General features: G+C 36.0%; 1 protein-coding gene across 7 annotated transcripts in view; it reads right to left on the reverse strand.

Moving 5' to 3' along the window:
* Positions 1 to 17,111: 17,111 nt before the first annotated feature.
* AGFG1 (ArfGAP with FG repeats 1) overlaps positions 17,112 to 22,498 on the reverse strand; it is a 68,224-nt gene continuing 62,837 nt past the window's right edge. For 4 of the 7 annotated variants that reach the window (XM_060106577.1, XM_060106584.1, XM_060106582.1 and 1 more), the window contains 3 exons: positions 19,480 to 19,638; positions 18,534 to 18,625; positions 17,112 to 17,798 (listed from right to left, as the gene is read on the reverse strand). In XM_060106577.1, coding sequence (XP_059962560.1) covers positions 17,739 to 17,798; positions 18,534 to 18,625; positions 19,480 to 19,638 — 311 coding nt within the window. In that variant the 3' untranslated portion in view covers positions 17,112 to 17,738. The remainder of the gene's footprint in view (positions 17,799 to 18,533; positions 18,626 to 19,479; positions 19,639 to 22,498) is intronic. The other 3 variants (XM_060106579.1, XM_060106581.1, XM_060106578.1) reach the window with 2 other exon arrangements.

Below are 22,498 nucleotides of genomic sequence, written 5' to 3' on the forward strand. Positions count from 1 at the left end.
GAAATGAATCAAAGGAATTCAATTTAGGATGACATATGTATTTAGTTCACTTGTTGAACTGCTCCAAAAAAAAAAAAAAGGAATGAGTGCCTACTACTTGCTAGCACTGGTTTGGTGCTAGGGATATAGAGAAAGTCCCTATAGTCCAGTTAGGGGAGATTAAACATTTGAATGACTTACCCGTGCATTGTTATTTTATTTTATTTTTGCATGCTTAATTGTGATATCATTCACATACCATACATTTTTCCTTTTTAAAGTGTACAATTCAGGACTTCCTTAGTGGCGCAGTGGTTAAGAATCCACCTGCCAATACAGGGGACACGGGTTTGAGCCCTGGTCTGTGAAGATCCCACACGCCACAGAGCAACGAAGTCCGTGTGCCACAACTACTGAGCCTGTGCTCTAGAGCCCGCGAGCCACAACTACTGAGCCTATGCACCACAACGACTGAAGCCCGCGCGCCTAGAGCCCGTGCTCCACAAGAGAAGCCACCGCAATGAGAAGCCCGCGCACCGCAACGAAGAGCAGCCCCCGCTCGCCACAACTAGAGAAAGCCCATATGCAGCAACAAAGACCTGATGCAGCCAAAAAAATTAATTTAAAAAACTTTTAAGGGGGCTTCCCTGGTGGCGCAGTGGTTGAGAGTCCACCTGCTGATGCAGGGGACACGGGTTCGTGCCCCGGTCCGGGAAGATCCCACGTGCCGCGGAGCAGCTGGGCCCGTGAGCCACGGCCGCTGAGCCTGCGCTCCGCAACGGGAGAGGCCACAACAGTGAGGCCCGCGTACCGCAAAAAAAAAAAAAAAAAAAAAAAAAAAAAAAATTTCAAAAAGTGTACAAATCAATGTTTTTCAGGACATTCACAAAATTCACTATTTTAGAACATTTTTATCACCCCTGAGAGAAACACTGTGCCCATTATCAGTCATTTGCTATTCCTCCATCCCCACAAGCCCTGGAAGCCACTCTTCTACTTTCTGTCTCAATGGATTTGCCTGTTTTGAACATTCCATATAAATGGAATCACACATATGTGGTCTTTTGTATCTGGCTTATTTCACTTAGCATGTTTTCAAGGTTCACCCATGTTACAGAATGAATCAGTACTTCATTCCTTTCTATGGCTGAAAATTGTTCCATTGTATGGTCATACCATATTTATCCATTTACCAGTTGATGGACATTTGGGTTGTTTCCACTTTTTGTCTATTATGAATAATGCTGCAATGGACATTCGTGTACAAGTTTTTGTATAGACATATGTTTTTCTCTTGGGTATATACCTAGAAGTGGAATTGCTGAATATGGTAACTCTATGCTGAACTTCTTGAGGAACTGCCAAACTGTTTTCCAAAGCAACTGCGTCATTTTAAATTCACACCAGCAATGTATGAGGGTTCCAACTACATCCTTGTTAACTCTCGTTATTGTCTATCTTTTTTATTATAGCCATCCCAGTAAGTATAAAGTGATATCTCACTGTGGTTTGTTTTTTTTTTTGTTTGCTTTTTCTTTTTTGCGGTACGCGGGCCTCTCACTGTTGTGGCCTCTCCCATTGCAGAGCACAGGCTCCGGACGCGCAGGCTCAGCGGCCACGGCTCACGGGCCCAGCCGCTCCGCGGCATATGGGATATTCCCGGACCGGGGCACGAACCCGTGTCCCCTGCACCGGCAGGCGGACTCTCAACCACTGCGCCACCAGGGAAGCCCCTCACTGTGGTTTTGATTTGTATATTGCTAATGACTAATGATGTTGAACTTTTTTTAATGTGCTTATTGGCCATTTGTATATATTTTTTTGAATAGAAAAATGTCTATTCAGATCCTTTGTGCATTTTTCAGTTGGGTCATTTGTCTTTTTGTTAAGAGTTGCTCCAAACAGTTAAAAGTACAGAAAGGAATGTATTACACTTATGTTACACCGAGTTTGAAATACATGTTTAAAACTCATTATTATATGGGCATAATATTTTGTCTTGCAATTTAAATAATTTTTATGAATATTTAGAAAATTAAGTTCTATCCGGTTATAATAAAAAAGGAAAATATAAGAAGTGCTAAAAGCTCTACCAACTCGTAAAACAGACAGCAATAAAAATGGGCCAAATAGGGTGGGAGGGAAGTGCAAGAGGGAGGGAACATGGGGATATATGTATACGTATAGCTGATTCACTTTGTTATACAACAGAAACTAACACAACATTGTAAAGCAATTATACTCCAATAAAGATGTTAAAAAAAAGAAAAAAATGTGCCAAATAAATTTAATTATACAAAAATAATTTCTCTATTTTATATACTATTAAGTCACTATTAATCTCTTCATTTGTAGACTGGCCACATGACTTTTTCCAGTGGTAAGAAAAATTATCAGTGGTTGCAAGATGTCCATCGATAATTGATTACTGTCTTCATCTAATTTAAACCACAAACTGTTGTTCAAAGTCAAATTCAGTTAACACTTTCTTATCTCAAGATTCCAAGACAAACGTCATGTATCTATTATATTTCATACCATTAAAATGCCTCATCAGGGATGTGACAATTCCTTCCTAAGAAGATAGAACATCTTCCTCCCGTATAATTTTCAACCTTCTAATACTTGAGATATTGTCCTATCTTCGAATCTTAGCAGAAATAATTTCAAAGTTTTAAGATGGTACTTTTTTCTCAATCATCTCAAATAGGGTTTTTTGATACCTGTAGTCTATAGATAATTCTTAATTACCCCAAATGGTTGAGTTTTTCTGCATCATATCTGCTACCCACCTCCTGGTTCCCAAGTGAGTCCAGATAAGATATAAGGCAGGGGCTGCCCACTGGGGTGAACAGGGAGATAGATTCTTTTCAGGGTCCAGTCAGATGGGAGATGGGTGGCCCCAAGATTTCTTAAAGATGCATTAAACCAAGGACAACACATCTGGATGGAAGCCAAGATCAAAGCCAAGAAAGAATGCATCGTGTGACCAACTAAAAGGGCCAGGTGAAGATGGAGAGTGGACAGAAAGCCCCTCTCTCACTAGAATAAGCTCCAGGAAGACCGGGGTCTTACTTTTCGTCTACTTCCGTGTGTAGCACAATGTAGGCACATTGTGGATCATCAATATTTGCTAAATGAATGAATGAACGTCAAGTTAGGAGTCTGGAGTTTGGGGGCGGAGGGTGGGCTGAAAGAACAGACATTTCTTCCCTGTGTGCACTGAGGGTCCAGGGGAGAAGTGGCCAAGAGCCCAGTCCGCGTGTGCTGACATCTGTGGAAGTAGAAACTCCATGAGTGGGGCATCAACAGTTCATCACTGAACACAAGTCTACAATTGAAAGAACCGCCAGTTCTGCTGTCAACATGTCGTCAGCATTGAGTATGGATCAAATTTCCCTACTTCTTTATATATTTCAGGGGTTGGCAAGCTATGAGCTGCTGGTCAAATCTGGGATGTAGCCTGTTTTAATAAATAAAGTTGTATAGGAATATAGCTATGTGCATTTTTTAACATATTATCTATGGCTGCTTTTATGCTACAGGGCAGAGTTGGGCTGCTTGTTGTCAGCCTTGTGTGTACATAATTCAATCAGAGAGTATTTAAGTACTTTAAAAAATAAGTTTGAGCTGCTTCACATGAAGTCAACTAGAGCCTGTGCTCAGGCCAAGAGCTATAAAAGCAGGAAGTTCAATGTTCCCTTCTTCCAACTGTCAGCTCCTCTCAGTAGGCAGCAGTTTCTACCTGCTACTGGTTGCTCTCCAGTGCCTTCAGATAACGGTTTTCAGCATTTTTCCAGGATTCATAGTTATCTGTGAGAGGGTTGGTTACAGTTATTACTGAAAGATGGAAGTTCTCTCATACATTTAATTTACTTCTAAATGCTATGAGTGTCCAGACTCAAGTGCGTATCTCCAGGTGAGACCTTTCACTTGAATCTCTGTAACAACCTATTGGTTATGTCTGCATATAGGACCCTCAGGAACAAATCGAAAACTGAACTCAACATCTTTTCATCCAACTGTCTCTAAACCAAGATGTCACTCCCATTCATCCAACTACCTCAGCCAGAAGTCGGGGAGTCACGTGTGGTTGTTCTCTCTTAACCCCTAAAACGTACTCCATCTCCCTATTATGCTGGCTCAAGTCACCATCATTTGTCACATAAATTACTAAAAACCTCGTCTCCCTACTTCCACTTTTGTCTCTTCAGTAAATCATTCTCCATGCTGCCGCCTAAGCCATATTTCTTTAGCATGGGGAAGTCACTTTTACTAAGCCATATTTCTAAGCAAGTCCGATCGTATCATTCATCTCCTTAAATCTCTTAATGCTTAATCACTCTTGTCGCCAACTTCTACCCTAAAACAAGTCAAAGCCCCTCAAATGGCATAAGAAGCCCTTCAAGACCTGGCTTCTATTCAATCTGATCTCTCACCATTTTGCCCCCAGTCTCTGTACTCCTTATACTTTGAGATTCTCGAGTTTCCCGTAGCCCCAGATTTTTGCACTCAGTGATATCAGTGCCTGCATTTCTCTAGGCACTAAACTAGATAACTCTTCCTCACTATTCAAGTCTCAGCTGGACGTTTACTTTTATAGAAAGCCTTTCTCAAGGCTCTAATTTGAGTTAGGTGTATCTCCTACCTGTACCCATTGCACCTTAGACTTTATCCTAGTTCTTATTTCATTGAGCACTTGTGTCTATATCCCCCACTACACTGTAATTTATATCACACTGTAATTCCAAGTTTCCCCCTAATTTTCAGGACAGGCACTATATGTTATTTACTGTTAATTCCCAGTAGCTAACTTGGTTCCTGGCTTCTACTCCATACTTGATACATGTGTTGATGAAGATAACAAAATTTTCAAAAGGTATGGAGAGGTATCTTTCTAAAGGATTGTTATCTTAACCAGTGCCAACTCTTATTTTCCCAGAAGTTGATCCAAGAAACCCTCATTTATCCAAGCAACATTTATTGAATGTTTAGCATGTGCCCAGCCCAGTGGTGGTTATAGTTGTCCAGAGGTAACTGAGACAGAGCTACTGCTAGGGAAGAGTTCACTGCCTAGTGGGGAAGCAAGTGAATAAGTGAATTATAAATATCATGCTAAAGTAGAAGTATTCATAAGGTGCATTAGAAACACTGCTGACAGTAATAAAGTGACATTTGGAATGAGCTTTGGAGGATGAATGGTTTCCAAGCAGGAAAAATGTTGCATTTACTAAGCAATTAAGAAACAGGCTAAGGACATGAACAGGCAATCAAAAAAAAAAAAAAAAAAGGAAGCAGAACAAGCAAATAACACTTGGGGAAATAGTCAGCTTCTCTGGCAATTTAACTACAATTTAGAAAATGAGATACGGTCTTTTGCTTATAATAATGCTTAGTTCCTAAAAGTCCCACATCAGTAAGGGTCGGTGGGAGTAAAATCTCTGTGGAAGGCAATTTGGCAATATGAAATACTGTGAAAAGATCAATCCCCAAAAACCTACTCCTGGAAATGTATCTTTCAAAGAGTAACATTATATGTACACACAGATTTATGTATAAGAATTTTTAAAAAAATTATTTGTAGTAATGCAAATAGGAACCAAACTAAATGAGGTAATGTTTAATAAATTACTGCATATCTATGTTACATAATACTACATAGATATTAAAAATCTCATTTTCACAGTATTTAAAGACGTGATTATATAACATTGGTTTGGTTAAGGATTTGAGTAAGAATTCAGAATTAGAAATTACAGAAAATATCGAGATTTGACTTTACAGAAACATAAAACTTGGGAGAAATATTTGCAAAATACCTAAGTGACTTTACTTAATATCATTATGCAAAAAGGTCTAACAAAACAATTTTTAAAAGATGCGCCTACTAGAATAGAGGGATAAATCTCATGAAACAGTAATTTACAAAGCATGAAGATGATCAACCTCACTAGCAATCCAAGCAAAAAATGAAATATTAGATAACATCTTTGATTTATCAAGTTGACAGGTTTTTAAAGATAACCAGTGTTATCAATGTTTCGGAGGAATAAACACTAGAAAACTTGTGGGAACTCTAAACTGGAGAACCATAACATGACAAGTTAAAGTTTTGCATACCCTTTGGCTCAGAAATAACCATTCCAGGGATTAATTGATGGAACTACAATTGTGCAAAGATGCTCAAAGTACGGTTCATGATTACAGAGAATGCAAACAACCTACAGCCTGCAAGCCTGGTTTTTCAGTTTCACTGGGACAGAACAGAGCCTGCTCATTTACATATCCCTTAGGGCTGCTTCGGTTCTACCAAGGTGGTGTCCAGTAGTTGGGACAGAGACCACATGGCCTGCAAGGTCTTAAATAAATACTATCTGCCATTTAAAGAAAAAGCTTACAAACTCCTAATCTATAGAACTAGCGAAGAAATATACGATCTGTCCAAAAAGAGATACGTATCAGTTACAGCCATTAAAAATGACTTTGCACGCAATTTAAAAGGTACTTGTCAATTGTTAAAATTTAAAAGCAGACAATATACTATTTGCATAAATTTTATACAAAAAGAATTATAGCTAGGAAAAATTCTACACCAAAATTTTGATATTGGTGATCAGATAATTTGGGAAGGGGGGGGCTGTCTTTAAAAGTTTTCTTCAGTGGAAAAACAAGTTTTCTTCAGTAAACAAATCTTTTGTAAAAATGCGAGAACGAGCTGTGAAGTAACTGCTTTCAAAATGGTTAGGGTGTAAGAAAAACAATTTTAAACACCAGTTCTTTAAAGTCACCACACACTGGCCCTCTCTGGTCAGCTTCCTGCGCCTGGGCCATACCTTGGCCAGCAGGGGATGTGACATGCATGTATCTTCGTCCTCTGAGCCACCACTCTTCTGAGCCAACCACTCCAAGGTGGACCGGCATGGTTCAACTACTGCCACCAAGAGATACTTCGGGTGTCCCTGGGTGCTTCTGTTCTGTCTGCAGAGTCTCCTCCCCTTTTCCAGTGACTGGTTTCATGCTGACAGTGAAACCTGTGCTCTTTGAATTCACCTCTTCACACAAACCTTCTAATGCCTTTATGTGCTATGAGGTCAATACTGGTATGTTTCTTTACTAATCCTTTTTAATAAATAAAATGGCCTCTGCACTGACTCCTAATTCCTAGAAACACTTAAACTGAACATTCTTAAAAGGGAACTTAACTCAAATGTGCTTCTACATAATATCTTTTGATGAGTTTTTCTTAAAACTACCTTTTAAAATTCTCTAGAGCAATTTCTGCATAATAAACATAAAAATTTAAAAAGCTAAATACAAAAATGATTTATCTAATACAGATAGTACCTAAATCAGTGCTTCTTGATCTTGAATATGCATACAAGTCACCTAAGATTTATTAAAATGCAGATTTTTTTTTAAATAAGGTGTTTTTTTAAACTGATGTAGAGTTGATTTCCAATGTTCTGTTAATTTCTGCTGTACAGCAGAATGATTGTTATACATATTTTTTATATTCTTTTTCCATTATGGTTTATCACGGATAGTGAATATAGTTCCCTGTTATATAGTAGGACCTTGTTGTCTATCCATTCTATACAGACTAGCTTGCATAAAACACAGATTCTGATTACTATCCTGGGATGGGAATTTACATGGCTAACAAGCTCCCAGGCAACGTCCAGGCTGTAGGTCCTCAGATCACACATTGAGTACCAAGTGGCCATAATCATCTTTAATGCAATAGGTGCAATATATATGCTTTAGAGCAGCGGTCCCCAACCTTTTTGGCACCAGACACGGGTTTCCTGGAAGACAATTTTTCCACGGAAATGGCTGGGGATGGTTCAGGCGGTAATGTGAGCGATGGGGAGCGGTGGGGAGCCGCAGGTGAAGATTCGCTAGCTTGTCCGCCGCTCACCTCCTGCTGTGTGGCCTGGTTCTGGTCCACGGCCTGGGGGTTGGGGACCCCTGCTTTAGAGAATTCCAAACTAATACTATTTTACACTAACTTTAAATACAATTATTATAGACTCTTACACTGCTTTCCATGTTCTTCATGCCCTAGGAACCTGGAAGTGTTTGCAACAAATACTCCTATACACACATACCCCATCCTTTATAAATGCTGGGAGGACACACCTGTCCAAAGTGCTGCAAATAGCAGCTTCTCCATCGATACGGAGTTCCCACAACATAAACTCCTCTCTTTCCTGCTTCCTTCAGCTTCTGCTCAGCCTTAGCCCTCAGTCTTACATTCTACTATTCTTTCAAGGCGGCTACTCCTTTATGTCTGCCTTAGGCCGGACTGAGATCCCTCCTACTCTCCTCTCCACAGCCCTTTTCCCTGCCCTTGGTTTAGTGTTTGCATACATCATCAGCCTTCCCCCATCTAGAAGATCAGTTCTTCCGGGGCACTGTGGTGGAAGAGGTTCTGAACGTCTGCTTGGAGAGTTCTGCCACTTACTTTCCCTGAGCAAGTAAACCGCCATATTAGCCTGTTTTGTCTGGTAAAATATAAGTCATATAAGGTTGTGAATTATAGGAAATAATGTTTAAAAAACATTTAGCAAAGTGGCACCAAATTAACAGCGACTAAATAGAAGCTACTATGACAATGACATACAGCATTCAGTATAATCTTTCACATGAAAAATTCTCAAACGTTACTTAAAAAGTCAAAATTTTTCTGCATTTTAAAAGGTATTATTTCTGAATAGGGGAAACTGAAAATATTGCAAGTCTCTGCATGGCGCACTAGGATTTGCAAGGTCCTCTAATCTAATATTCCCACAGTTTAGGATGCTGGACATCTTATCTGGAAAGCCTGGTAATTCCTCTCTTCCCTGAGGGAGCTACCCAAATATATTTAGTAACTGAAAAGAACAATAAGGCTTGAAAGGAACTGTACGGTTCTAAAATCGTTAACTACTGTATTCTGTAAGTTTACAGTATTCTTCGGTGATAACCTTATGGAAATTTAGTCTGAGTTGTTATTTATAACCATAAGCATTTAAATGTTTAAAATTCTATGATTCCACAAAATTTTATTCAGTTCCCTCATCAAAAATTCTCTCTCTTAAAAACCTTAAAGGTTTTTAAGAAGACCATACTGCAGAGATAACGTTTGAAGATAGAACAGTCAAGAAACTTGCAGAACTGGTAAAAAGAGCAATCCAGATTCAAGAAGCACATCAAATTCCAAGCACAAAATAAAAATAAACACCCACATCCAGACACATCGTAGTGAAACTAATACCCTGCCCCCTCCCCCACCCCTGCCAATAGCCATTTCTAGGTTGCTATGTGTCGCAAATACAGGGTAGGGAGAAAAGATGAGCTTCTGAATCTAAATAATAATCAGTTCAACTAGAGTATCTAAATACATTCATCCTTCTCTAACTGGTTTAAAGGGGAAAAAAATTATGGAACTAAAAGGAAATTTCTAGATTTGAAATTCCATTACAGATGACGTTATTCAGCCTGAAAGTTAAATGACATTAGTAACAATAGAGAAGTCCTTGATTGTGCCTCTGTAAATTCATAACAATATAGAATGTAATAAATAAAAATACAGATTCAGGTGATCCAATTAATATTTTCAAGTTAACTTTCAGAACAATTCATAAATGAGAAAATGCAACTAGTAAACTATGGTAAAATCAACCCCACCAATAAATAAAGATAAGGCATTATTTCATATGCCTTAAATTAGCAATCATTAAAAGGAATTCCCTCTGACAACTGGAAACTGAAGAAAGAATGGCCCATGTGTCTTTTTCATATTTATAAATATTAAAATAATCCCTTTAAACAGTAATTTAGTTGAGAGGATAAAATGTTAATCCTTATAAGCCATCAGTGTGAATTTTTTTTTCAGAATTTATTCCAAGAAATAACACAAATGAAAGGTTATATACAGCGAGGTACTCACTTAACATTAAACTATGAAAAATGTTAAATGACCATGAAGACTACATAGCAATACAGAAAATATCTGAGACGTACCCAAGTCCTTAAGATATACATTCTTCCCTCAGCAATTCCATTCCTAAGAAGCACGACGCCAAACCCCAAGTGTGCAGAAGTATAGGTAAAATTTCTGATGTTGAAAAATTGGAAACAATCTAAATGTTCATCATAGGGATGAAACATCACTGTAAGAGAATACAGATCTATATTTGAAATTGAAAGAAACCCATGATATACTGAGGAAAATGTTACAAAGTAGTAAGCATAGCATGATTCCATTCTGGAAGAAGTCTTTATATTCACTTATACATGGAACAAAATCCAGAAGTACTTACAATATACCTTCACAGGATTATAGTTTTTAAAAAAATAATTTTCTGTATTTTCAGATTCTTTACAGTGAGCATATATTATTTTTACAATCAGGAAAAATAATAAATGTAATTCCAGTTTGGAAGAAAATTATCTGGGAAAAGTACAATATTAAAAATTAACCAGCTATGATCACAATGCAAAATTTCATATGGGCAAAAAGCAAATACGGAGAGAAAAAAACCAAAATTAGATCATTGGGGATAAGAACGCTGAGTTTGAGTTCCATTAAATGTTTGTGAAAGTTGTTTTTAACTCACACTCTTATTAAAACTGCTGGAACTAAGAGCTTCAAGGGGGGAATACGATATGAGAGGATGAATGTTAAAGTCAGGTAGACTTCTAGTCCTGCCACTTACTGAACAGCTGTATAATCTCGGCAAAGTAGACACCTAAATGCCAATTTTGTGACAAATACTGCCTAGAAGTTGTTGTGGCTATTAAGTGATATCAATTATATGAGGTGCACCTCACAAAGTTGGTAATTAACACTGGCCATAACATTAAACTATATGATGTTGTTGACACCTGGTACTTTCAACCTACAAAAACACAAGTTTCTTATGCTCAACCGAACAGCTGTTATTCTGAAATGTCTCATTCCAATTTCCAAAGCTTAACTGTTCTCTAAACATGTATACCAAATGACTGACGTTCTACCACGTTTTACCATTTGGAAGAGATCTCACTTTAAAGCTAGGGAACTGGAATCTAACTTACCTGCTTGAATGCCAGTTAATGGCAGAATTTAAGACTGAAACACAGGAAACTTGACTCTGGGTTAGTACTTTCCAGAGTCCCAATCCTAAAGTTCAGTTAAAAAAAAAAAAAAAAAATTAGCATACTACCTAAGAAAAAAGTAAGAATTTGAATCTTTCCTCATTAAATAAGTGAGACTAAAATAAATACTAGTTTCCCCCTAGGGGGAGGGGAGGGAAGAGTGGTGGTAGTGGTGGTGGAATTACTGATTCTAAGGAAAGTAAATTTTCTTCTGGGTTCTGGTGATGATTAATGAAAATAATTTAAACAACAAAAATGACAGAATAACTGAGAGGGATATACAAAAACATAATGGTGACTACTACCAGGAAATAAGATTAGGGGTGTGAAAAACTAAAAATAGTTCACTATTTACCTTTTAAATTTCAATAGGTAGTAGAGTAACTGAAATCCAATTACAAAAAATACTGTCTTAAAACCAAGCTAGACCAACATGGATTTCGAGAACATCGAAATATACAGAAAAATAACCAAGTTAAACAAAGAGAACCAAGTTATAAAACCATACATTTAAAACAAGGGAGGCCAGTGAGAGGCATTTAGAGAAAGAGGTATATAAAATAAATGTTAACATTTCTGAAAGACTATACAAAAACACAAGAAACTGTATTTCCCTGGGATGTGGGAATCAAGTCCCAGGAAGGAGACATACTTTTTCACTTTGTATATTGCATACTTTTTAAACATCATAAATATGTATTATTCTATGGTAACATATAAAAAAACCTGATTGTACCCACAGCATTCTATGAAACACTGTATAACATCAATTCGCAATCCTCTGCTGCCTTTGACTTAACAGTCATTTAGTCAAAATTAGAAGGCTCCTTGGGGTGTTTGCTTTCTCTGTCCCTCCACTCAAGATTGAGGGAAATGTTGAGAATTTAGTTTAAGTTTTAACTCTCATTGCCTAAACTGTAATTAAAAAATTAATCAATGGACATCTGAATCACCAATTAAAATATTTTATCTAGGATCACTTTTCCTTGTTACAAAAGCCTGAATCACTGCACTCTGTTTTCGTTAAATTCTACAGCCCTATGAGTTGGACAAGCACAGATTTCAAAAATATAGTTAAATATATATTGAATTTTTATCCATTGGCATAAAATAAGCAAAATACATAGAGGTTATCAAGTTTGAAAGGAAATACATTTTTGGAAAGAGTCTTCACCAGAAAGTATCATCATAAATTCAAATCCTACAGGACTGACTCCAAAATTAGAACAGTTAAGAGGTGGCATAAGAAGAGCCCTTTTATGTCTACTCAGGATTTGCCAATTCAAAGGCCTTAGAACATGTCTGAACGTCTGAGGCTCAGAACACTGTGAGTGGTAGGCTAGTGCCCACCTTGAGAGTGTGAATACCCTTCAAACTATATAAAATAGGAGTTTTTAAAACACTGTGATGGTCAAACAAAACACAACTGCAGACAGAATTCAGAGTATATGCCATGAATGTGCAACCTCTACGTTAGCACAGTAACTGGACTTTTTAACAACAGAATTCACAATACTTGGGTCTTTCCAGATTAAATACTTCAGTGCCCAGTACACTTCTAGAAGTAAATGAGTGTTCAAATGTTTTCTGGATTAACAACATAAAACAAAAGGTTCTTCAAATATTGGATACAATGACCAAATACCCAGTATATTTAATGAACTGGGTTGTGGGATTACACATCAGTGCTGTGTGCTGGAGCTGGCCTGCAAAGAAAGACTGGTGTGTGTCTCTTTCTAACGCCAAATTTAATGATATCAGATTGGTAGGTGAAATCAGCCATGGTCAGAGTATTTATAATCACAAATGTCAGTAAACACTACAAAACAGGGCACTTTTTCACAAGAGAAAAGCATTCACCAGCACAATATATGACCAGTACATCTTGGTCATATTTTCATTTGTTCAAATATACCACATAAAAATCTTAATGAATGACATGTTTTAAAATATACAAAGAAAAAATTTTAACTAATGAAGATAAATTCAATACAACAGGCTAATGTAACACAAATGTTAGTAACAGCATCCTTTCAAAAGTAAATTTTACTACTGTCTAGGGCACAGACTTTATCAATAAAGTTGAAATGTTTCACAAAATAGGAGTCCCTGTGATACTTCAGATGTCTCTTTAGTTTAAAACCTGATCCACTAATTATCCCATTAATTTACTTGTAAAGTTTAAATAAAACCCTAGAGAATAAACCGTACTGATTTCAGCAAATTATGAAGAGAACCCAAATTAAAAATGATTAAGTTTAATTAGGTATATAGGATATAGAAAGCAATTCTATCAGAATTTCCTAAGATTCTGTAAAAAATCTACTTACACATAAATGTAGACAGCATTTTAATCCAACAATAAAATATTTGCTCCCCAGAGCAAAAGCTCTGTCATCAGCCTGTGCCTTGCTTCTTTCATCCTTAAAGTATGAGTCCACTTTAAGGACTGTATGAGATAATACACGAAAAGCATTTAGCAAGTTTCTGATACATTGAAAGAGCTTAATAAGCCACACTCTGTAATACCACCACCAGGTTCAAGTCATTATTTTTGAAGAAATATATATATCTTTATAAACTCCCCTAGAGATTAATTTTCTGATGTAGTCTGAGACTACAAGTGGAGGCCAAACATGAGGTGAGTCATTCTGAACATGAGTTCAGCAGAGGAGCACAAATGTATGGACAAGGAGGCCCCAGAAGGAAGGCACAGGCCGGCCTGGGGATGGCAGCGTGTTCTGTGGTGTGCCAGCAGCAACAGAGCCAGAGCTTTCTGTGGTGACTATGTACCGTAAGTTACCTTCTACAAAGTTACTCTGTCTTCAGAAGAATTTTAAAACATTCTGTTTAAATGAGAAGCAACAAGTGCTCTCTCTAAAAATGGACAAGGTATAAAAAAAACACTGGGGGAGAAAACCATAGCAAACCTCCTTCTTAAGAAGTAAACACATTCCTTTAATTGTAGCCGACTTCCTGGAGGGTAGTGATTTCTGTTAGAGAAATCCAATTTTCATTTAATATATATATACACACACGCAGACATAAACAAAGCTAAAATTCTTTGTTAACTATAAGCATAGGAGAGAGAAGAAATTATTCTTCGTCTTGAACTTTCTTTAGCAAGGTGTTTTAATTTTTAAATAGCTATTTGATACTCCCCCAAAACAATTTCCAAGTGGTCAGAATAGTAAATAATTCCTAAATAAACACTCATAACCAGGAGTTAGAACTTGTAATATCCCTTTTAAAAAGGAGCTATTCACTCTTTTCATCATTATTGAAATACAGTCAAATAAAAATAAAAAACCCAGAAAACAGTGTTTTAAAAGTTTACAGTTTCAAATGAAATATCAATTCTTCCCACCAAGCCAACAAAAACACTTAAAAGTTCAGGGAGTAGTATATTTACCCTGAAACTAAACACTGTTGTTCCAGAAAATACAAACGTAAAGTGTAGTGTGGTCTCAGGACCCTTGAGGGTCCCCCCAAAACGCAAGGTCAAAACTATTTTCATAATACTAAAATGTTATATGTCTGTTTCACTCATGGTTTCACAAGCGCACAGTGGAGTTTTCCAGTGCCCACATGCCATGTCACATAAAAAGAACTGTCAAGCAGAAGTAGTATGAGAATCCCACTGCTTCTATTAGGCAAAGAGGTGTGCAAAATGTAAAACAATGGTCTAAATAACATTTGTGGAAAACAGTAATTTGTCATCAAAAAGGGTATTTATGTTAACATGTAATGGGGTTATTATCGTTATATTTAAATGAATAAACATGTTTTAAAAATATCTCAGTATTAGTTTCTAATACAACAAATTCTGAGCGATATAAGTTACATAAACAAAAGCTCTTTGGGGATCTTCAATAACTTAAGAGTTAATAATAGTCCTGAGACCAAACTGTTTCAGAAGTCCTGGTACTGTGACAGGAAAGCAGCCAGTTAGTTACTGCTTCCATTTTACCAATTTACAGGAACTGTACCAATGAGGACGTGTACTGGGAGCAGGGCAAGTCACAAGTAAAGAAAGCACCGATATGCTTCTTCAAATTTACAGAAATAATTATTCTACAGAAGAAAGTGATTACCTAATCTCTATTTTCACAAAAATGAGAGTAAAATATGCCTTTAAACTTATCAATGAAGTTTGTCACCCTAAAAGAAAAGAAAATTTTCTTTTCTCAGCAAACACAGGAGAGAAGACCTGATTCAACTAGTAAATCAGGAAACTCGAGTCTTCATCCTTGCCACCTCTGAGTATTTTCTCCTCTTCAGTGCTCAACACAATTCTGATGGCCTGTGCAAAACCAGAAGCAAATCTGAATATGAAAGTCTAACTGAAGATTTTAATCCACATCAAATCTGGATCACTTCTTACACTAAGCATTTCAATTTCGCAAGTTTTCATTTAAAGTCAACAAGAGTTCCCACTTAATTACAAACCTCAAGATTTACCCAGAAAAAAAATAGTCTTTAAAATTATTTTATTAACAACTGTTTAATTTACTTGTTTCTTAGATGGAAAGCCTGGTAGGTTAATTGAATAATGGCCTACAATTTTATAGCATAACTTTGTACATGAGTTGATTGGGACCCAATACAATCTAAAACATAGAAATTCAAAGACATTTCTTAAGAATTTCCTCCATGAGAAGGGGTCTGGAAGGACACCCCAAAAATGCAGACATTTCAAGTATACACCAAGACACACCCAGACCTTTGCAGCATTCGTTTAATTCTAAGAGGCATACTGCTCAGAAAAGGGGCAGAGATTTCCCAATTTTCTTGCTTATCAAAATAGTTCAGATAACCATACATTCAGCTAGATATGCACTGGACAACAATGTGTCAAGAAGTCTGGAACTCTACACAGATTTTAATATAGTATGAAAACAACTCCTGTAGTCACCATTCGAAAAGGTATTCAACATGAATAAATAATGTTTGAGGAAACTGATGTTCACCTCTTTTAATACCAAGCTTTAAAAACAATTTAAATCATTATAAGAAAACTTTTCAAACATGTATCACGTATTTATAAACGTAACCTCACCTTTTCTTGATGACACAGAGTCACAGTAATAGATAATTATCAGAAGAAGATGTAATATACTGATGCCCTCTAAACTGGGCTGGCTGTCCCTACACTAACTGGTCTTTGACAATATATGCTCTTTTGGTCTGGGAAATCTATTAATCAAAACTTCACATAAAGACAAATGCATGAGCTCTAACGTATAGACAGTGTGACTTATATGGGCTGCTCAAAGGCATTTTTAAAAAAAACTATTACAAGTTTCTCAGTTGTGTTCCGTTTTGATGAGATTGCCAGATTATCACTGGATGAATGAGGCATTATATAAATATTTAAACAAGTTCATTTGAATATTAACATAAAGCTATAACTAAACATTAGTATTGTTGCCTTTTTAAACAAAGTATTCTATAACTTTAAGGTAACACTGGGTTCCAGTTTCTTTCCCCCTAGAAATGAACATAAACAAATGTCCTATTAATATCAGTTTGTCCAAACAACGAAAAGAAAACTGAGGTGCAATCATGTCACAGTTAATGCATGTCTGCCTCCAATACATTCAAAGACAGTATTTAAAAAAAAAAAAACAAAAAAAATCAATAGTTAAAATAAGCCTTTTGCAGTCTGAGAATTCAAGATACTTTAAAAAATTTGTAAATACACATACATGCAAATTCTTCATATATACAGATTTTCACAAAATTAAGAAGTTGCAAAGAAATCAGAAGGATTACGGTGAATCTAACAAGCTACATTTAAATGCTTTACCACTGACATATTCCTGAACATAGCAGTTTTAATAAATTTTCTACATGGCCTTTTTATAAAATTTTCTCTTTTAGACATAAAAGTTAGTCACTAGAAGTCTTCTGAAATTCTAATTTAAGAATTCAAGATGTTCTCAATTCACTACTGATATGTAAGGCCACTTTGGTAAAGGCATTGCAGCAAGAACACAAAAACAATAGCATATTTTCTAGTATTTATTTTTTTTCACCTGCAAACTGTAGCAAAACATGACCAGCTTTATTATGCAGACAGGTATCCCTCTACATTTTTAAAGAATTTAGGCATGTATAAATAGAAGAGCTCTTTAGAAAGGAAAAATTCAAGAATGAATAAAACCTTCCAATTCTGACTCTGTAACTTTCCAGAAGCAATGGTTAAAATGATTTTAGGTCATTCATTCCAAGATATATGACAGCACCTTAAAAGTGGCTGATCTATTTCCCCAGTAACATTTCTCACATAACAATGTGTTAAAGTTACAAATACTGATATGCACAAATAGCTAATTTCTAAGAAAAATATGTACAGTACTGCAGCATAATGAATGTGGTATCTGCAATAACTTAATATTAGCCAATTTTTAATATACATGATACCGCTACTTTTTTTGCCAATTCACAGGTTAAAAGTTGTTACTGGAGCCCTCTGTTTTGCACATATTTCCTGGTGTTTAATACACAATGCAGGCTTTTTAAAGACTTCTCTTGTGTTTAAAGCTAGGATCAGTGAAACAAGACAACAGTGCAAGAGGCGGAGAGATGTAATGTGACCATGTAAAAGTTCGTTCCAGTAAAGTGTCTATATAAGGCTATAAGAAAGGATTGGTTGATGAGCTTCCTGTTGGAAATTGTCCTGCCGGTGCACCGGTCTAAAGGAAAACATAAGACAAAATAAATAAACAAATAAAGAGTGTGTGGAGAAAATATGAAAATATTTAATGTTATTTAATTAAACTAGATTTAATTAAATAGTATTTAGATTAGGAATTATTTCATAATTATTGGCAATCATATTTATTCATTATTGTTATTAGCAATATACTGTAATAAAGCGATAGGTTATCAGGCACTGTGTTGTGCCTCTTATATCCATTATTTCATATAATTCTCATAATAGATTCTAAGAAGGGACCTGGCCCTAAAAAAATGCATTTATGATTCAAACCAAACCTGACTCCAGGATTCCTTTTTCACATTGTTCACTAAATCTACAGCTTCTCATAAAGCATTATTTTGACAAGAAAGCAGACAAGTTTCATGTCTAAAATAGCTTATTTACTGTCAGTGCTTTGATTTGCAACTGATTAATGTGTTTTCTGGGGTATTTTTTTGAATTTTATTTTTTTATACAGCAGGTTCTTATTAGTTATCCATTTTATACATATTAGTGTGTACATGTCAATCCCAATCTCCCAACCAATTCATCACACCACACCCCCAGCCCGCCACTCCCCCCCTTTAATGTGTTTTCTTAAAAAGGAATTTCTCGATTTGTATAATCTTGCAGAATACCAAAGAGCATCTAGGAGGAATCACATCCTGCTTTTCCTAATTTGAAAACAATGCAACAACTTATAAAGTGCTTAAAATTGCATCTCACTTACCATAAAAGGATTACTAGATACTCCAGCAGCTGCAACTTGACCAAAAGGGGTTACCACTGGCTTTGTTTGTCCAAATGCTGCAAAACCTGCACCTTGTTTAAAAAAACCCACCAATTATAACCATACCTTTGAGACAATCTGATGCTTATAAAGCTTCATAATGAGTTTCAGAAAAACTCCTACCAGAGCAAAAATAATTAAAAAAATCAATGTTAAACTGTTGAGTCTCATGCTCTTTTAAATAGCAGTTAAACTTCCACTGGCATGTCTTAAAGAGCTTACATTGACTCTCCAGAAATAGTTAATTCCAGTTTGTCTCAGCTACTGTGAATTGCTGACAAAGGATTTAATGAAGAGATAAGCTTGTGACTATTTGAGAGGGGCTGTGATCCAGGTATTTCAAACTTTAGCAAATGAGTGAAATGGGCTCCCCCCCACCAACCAAACAAACAAACAAAAAAAAACCCCAGAAACAAAAACTGGTCTCTAGTGAATCTTCCTGAAAACAAGTAACAAACTCCAACCACGACACAGTCACCTATTTAGAAAATGAGTTTATGTCACCAAAAAACCCCCAAAACAACAACAACAAAAAACGTACACAAAATGGAACAGAAACAGTTCTCCAACGCAAAACAAACAAAAACACTCTAGGTCTATAAAGTTTCCTTTTAAAATCAAGAGGCATATCAGAACACAGAAGATATAAGAAAGACACTGGAGATTCTGAGAAAGAAGAGGTACTCTTTAGTCCCTGATTTCTCCTAAACCTATAATCTGGTCACAAAAACTACCAAATCACTCAATTTTCTATATTTGTGTAGTAAACATTCAGCAGATAATGCTACAGCATTCTCTAGATAAGTCTTTTTGTCCAAACATTCATATTATGATACATAAAGGACACCGGCAGTGGACCTACAGCTAGCCAAATGTTAGATCTTACCATTGGGCTGTTGAGAAAAGGCTGTCTGCTGAGGGAAAGCTGCTTGGGCTGGGAAGGCCGGCTGCTGGAAGCTGCCACTAAAGCTGGTGGGAAGACTGTAGGGCGTGGGAGTCCCAAACCCCGCAGGCATGCTCATGGATGCCGTGCCGAAGGTCGCTGCTAGCAGGAGAAAAGAAAGGCTGGTCACTTACGAAGGGTAGGTTTTCGTATACGCATACTCAACGTTATGAATCAGACATCATTTACCTTAAAAACAGTATGATGTATTTTAAATTCCAAAACTCCCAACAAACTTAATAGTAAGTTTTAGCTCCAGTTTAACATAATCTATATTTGTTCTCCTGAAACCAATGACCAGAATGAAACTAATAAAGACTTCTCAGAGTAATTATATACAGTTTGAGTCTAAACAGCAGTCTACTTTTTAAAGTCCATCATCGTGCAATTCACATGTATATTACTATATACATTTTAAAGTTCTGTTTTGCTATATGCAGTAAAATAGTCAAACATTTAATTGTATCCAGTGAATCGTCTGCTATAATGTAATATATGTGTTCCTGGAAAAACATTTAAAACCTCTGCAAAATAGTTCACTATAAATAAAACTTACAGGAGAAATGGGGTCACAGGCAGGCCACTCAAAACCTATGCAGCTTTCTAACCCAAGGCAAAACAAGGGGTGGGGCGGGGGCGGTCCTAATAAAAACACTAACACAATTAAACTGAAAACTTATGGACTCCCATTCCTTTTTTGGAAAGTAAATGAACACTGCTTTGGATAAGGGGTATAAGGAAGGTTAGGTTAGGACTGATAAGTTATAGAAACTGGGGCAGAGTACATAAAACTTGAACAGAAAGTGAAATAATAAGCATTCTTACAAGAGACAAAGAATGTAAGGTGAATGACACTGTGTCCAATAACTTCTCCATGGCTTGCCATGTCTAGCCACTATAACTTGATGGAATAAAGCATTCATTCACAAGTTGGGGAAATTCGTGTGTGAACTACAGCTATATATATACATGGTATGCTGCCATCACTCCCCCCATTTACGAATTACTTATGAACTAATTCACATTATTACATTATCATATTATTATATTATTTATATAAACACACATAGTAGCAGAACAGTATATTACTTTTTGCTAGTAAAGATTCAAAATAGAATCTTCCAACTATACGTTGTAGGAAAAGCCTAAGTGAAATAAGAGCTAATAATGGTGCTTTTAATACAGAACACTAGTAATTACATAGTGAAATATTTTCAGCATGATGCTATCAAAAAACATAATTCACTGAATTTCCTGATTTTAAGAAAAAATTACCAACTTGATTGCTGATTTAAGGCACAAGAAATTAATACTAAAGTGCTACACAGAATTATCTTTTATTAAAAAAAAAAACTAAAAATCATGTTACGGATGTTGCCCAAAGTAATTCTCATAATCCTAATTTTTACAACAGTGCAATTCTCCACAATGAACCTAATTAGATTTTCCAATTTTAAATATTACTTTTTATTATTGATAAGAAAAAAGGGGAACTAAGCCACTGGGAAGCAAGTGAATTAAAGAATAATAAGCACACTGCAAGGGAAACAGGAGGGTTTCAGAACAGACAACAATGCACTGACATAACTTTGACAAATCACTTTTTAAGAAAGCAGTATAAAGCAAAAGTTGGATACAGTTAAGCAAAACCAAACTCCATGGAATAATGTGGTAAAATGGTTTGGTACATCGAAAAGGTGTGTCACTCAAAGTACTATGAATTCAAACTTAAGAAAAATAATTGAGAAAACTATTAACATTCTAATGTGACCATGGAGGTAAGCAATATGTTTTTCAGTATTAGAACGCCACAGAAGATTTTCATGTAACTTTAAATATAATGTATTCCCAATGCCACACATCCATGACCACTCCATTTTAAAACATGGAAAAAACTTAATTCCACATGCAGGGATCCAGAACACCAGCAGAAGCTTCCACAAGCAGGTAGACAAATTGCCACACAAATCTAGATATTAGTTGTGGCCACCTACCAAAATGAGCGTGAGGAAACACTTGAGAATGCATTGCTCCAGAAAGGCCTTATGGAAAGCCATAAAGAGACCAATGTCAATTAACTTATGAATAACTACTGGCAAAATAAAAGTAAATTTGTTTCATTAAAATGTTCTAAAATTAGAATATACTGTTACAAAGTAGGTAGCATAAGCATACATAATAAAGACACAGCCAATGGAGTCTTTTTATTTTAACTATATTCATGACAGTAGTATTCACACTGTTTGAAATAAAGGGGAGATTAGAATAATACCAGAAAAACAAATATCAAATGAAGAAGCATTTACAGAATCCATCTTTTAAACAAATAACATTTTTTTCATGTGAAGATACAATAATATCCATAAAAAGACTTTCTAGGCCTCACCACTTACACCCAAAAATGCTATTCATAGGATCATCTAAAATGATCTAGCATCTACCTTTAGCATCTAAAAAGTCGACTAAATCTAAAAAAATAAAAATAATAAAATAAAAACTCAAATCTTGGAGAAAGCACTTGAATAATGTTTGATTGTTTTATTTATGATTCCATACATTAACTAGAAAGCCTAATGATAACTCAAGTGAACTAATTACATATTACTCAGGGAAAATTATTCAATGTAGTTCATTAGAAAGGTGAGCAGCACTTTCAGTTTAAAATATGACGGCTAAAAAGAGAGAGAAAAGAAAAATACACCTTGTGCAGATCTTACCTGGCATGACTGAGGTCAGACAGGTTACGTATAAATAAATGTAATTAACAAAAAACAAATTTAGGTTGTTAAGTACCAGAACCGCTGTTATAACCATCTGGAGTGGGGTTGTTTCTAAAATATATGGCCATGCATTTTAAATTAACATACTTAACATCAACTAAATTTGGGGAAACAAGGCGATTGAGAGATTAGAGTGGTTCTGTCTTGGTTCTGTAGTTTTCTAATTACAGGATACCACAACT

The sequence above is a fragment of the Mesoplodon densirostris genome, chromosome 8 (assembly GCF_025265405.1).
Source record: "Mesoplodon densirostris isolate mMesDen1 chromosome 8, mMesDen1 primary haplotype, whole genome shotgun sequence".
NCBI lineage: Eukaryota > Metazoa > Chordata > Mammalia > Artiodactyla > Ziphiidae > Mesoplodon > Mesoplodon densirostris.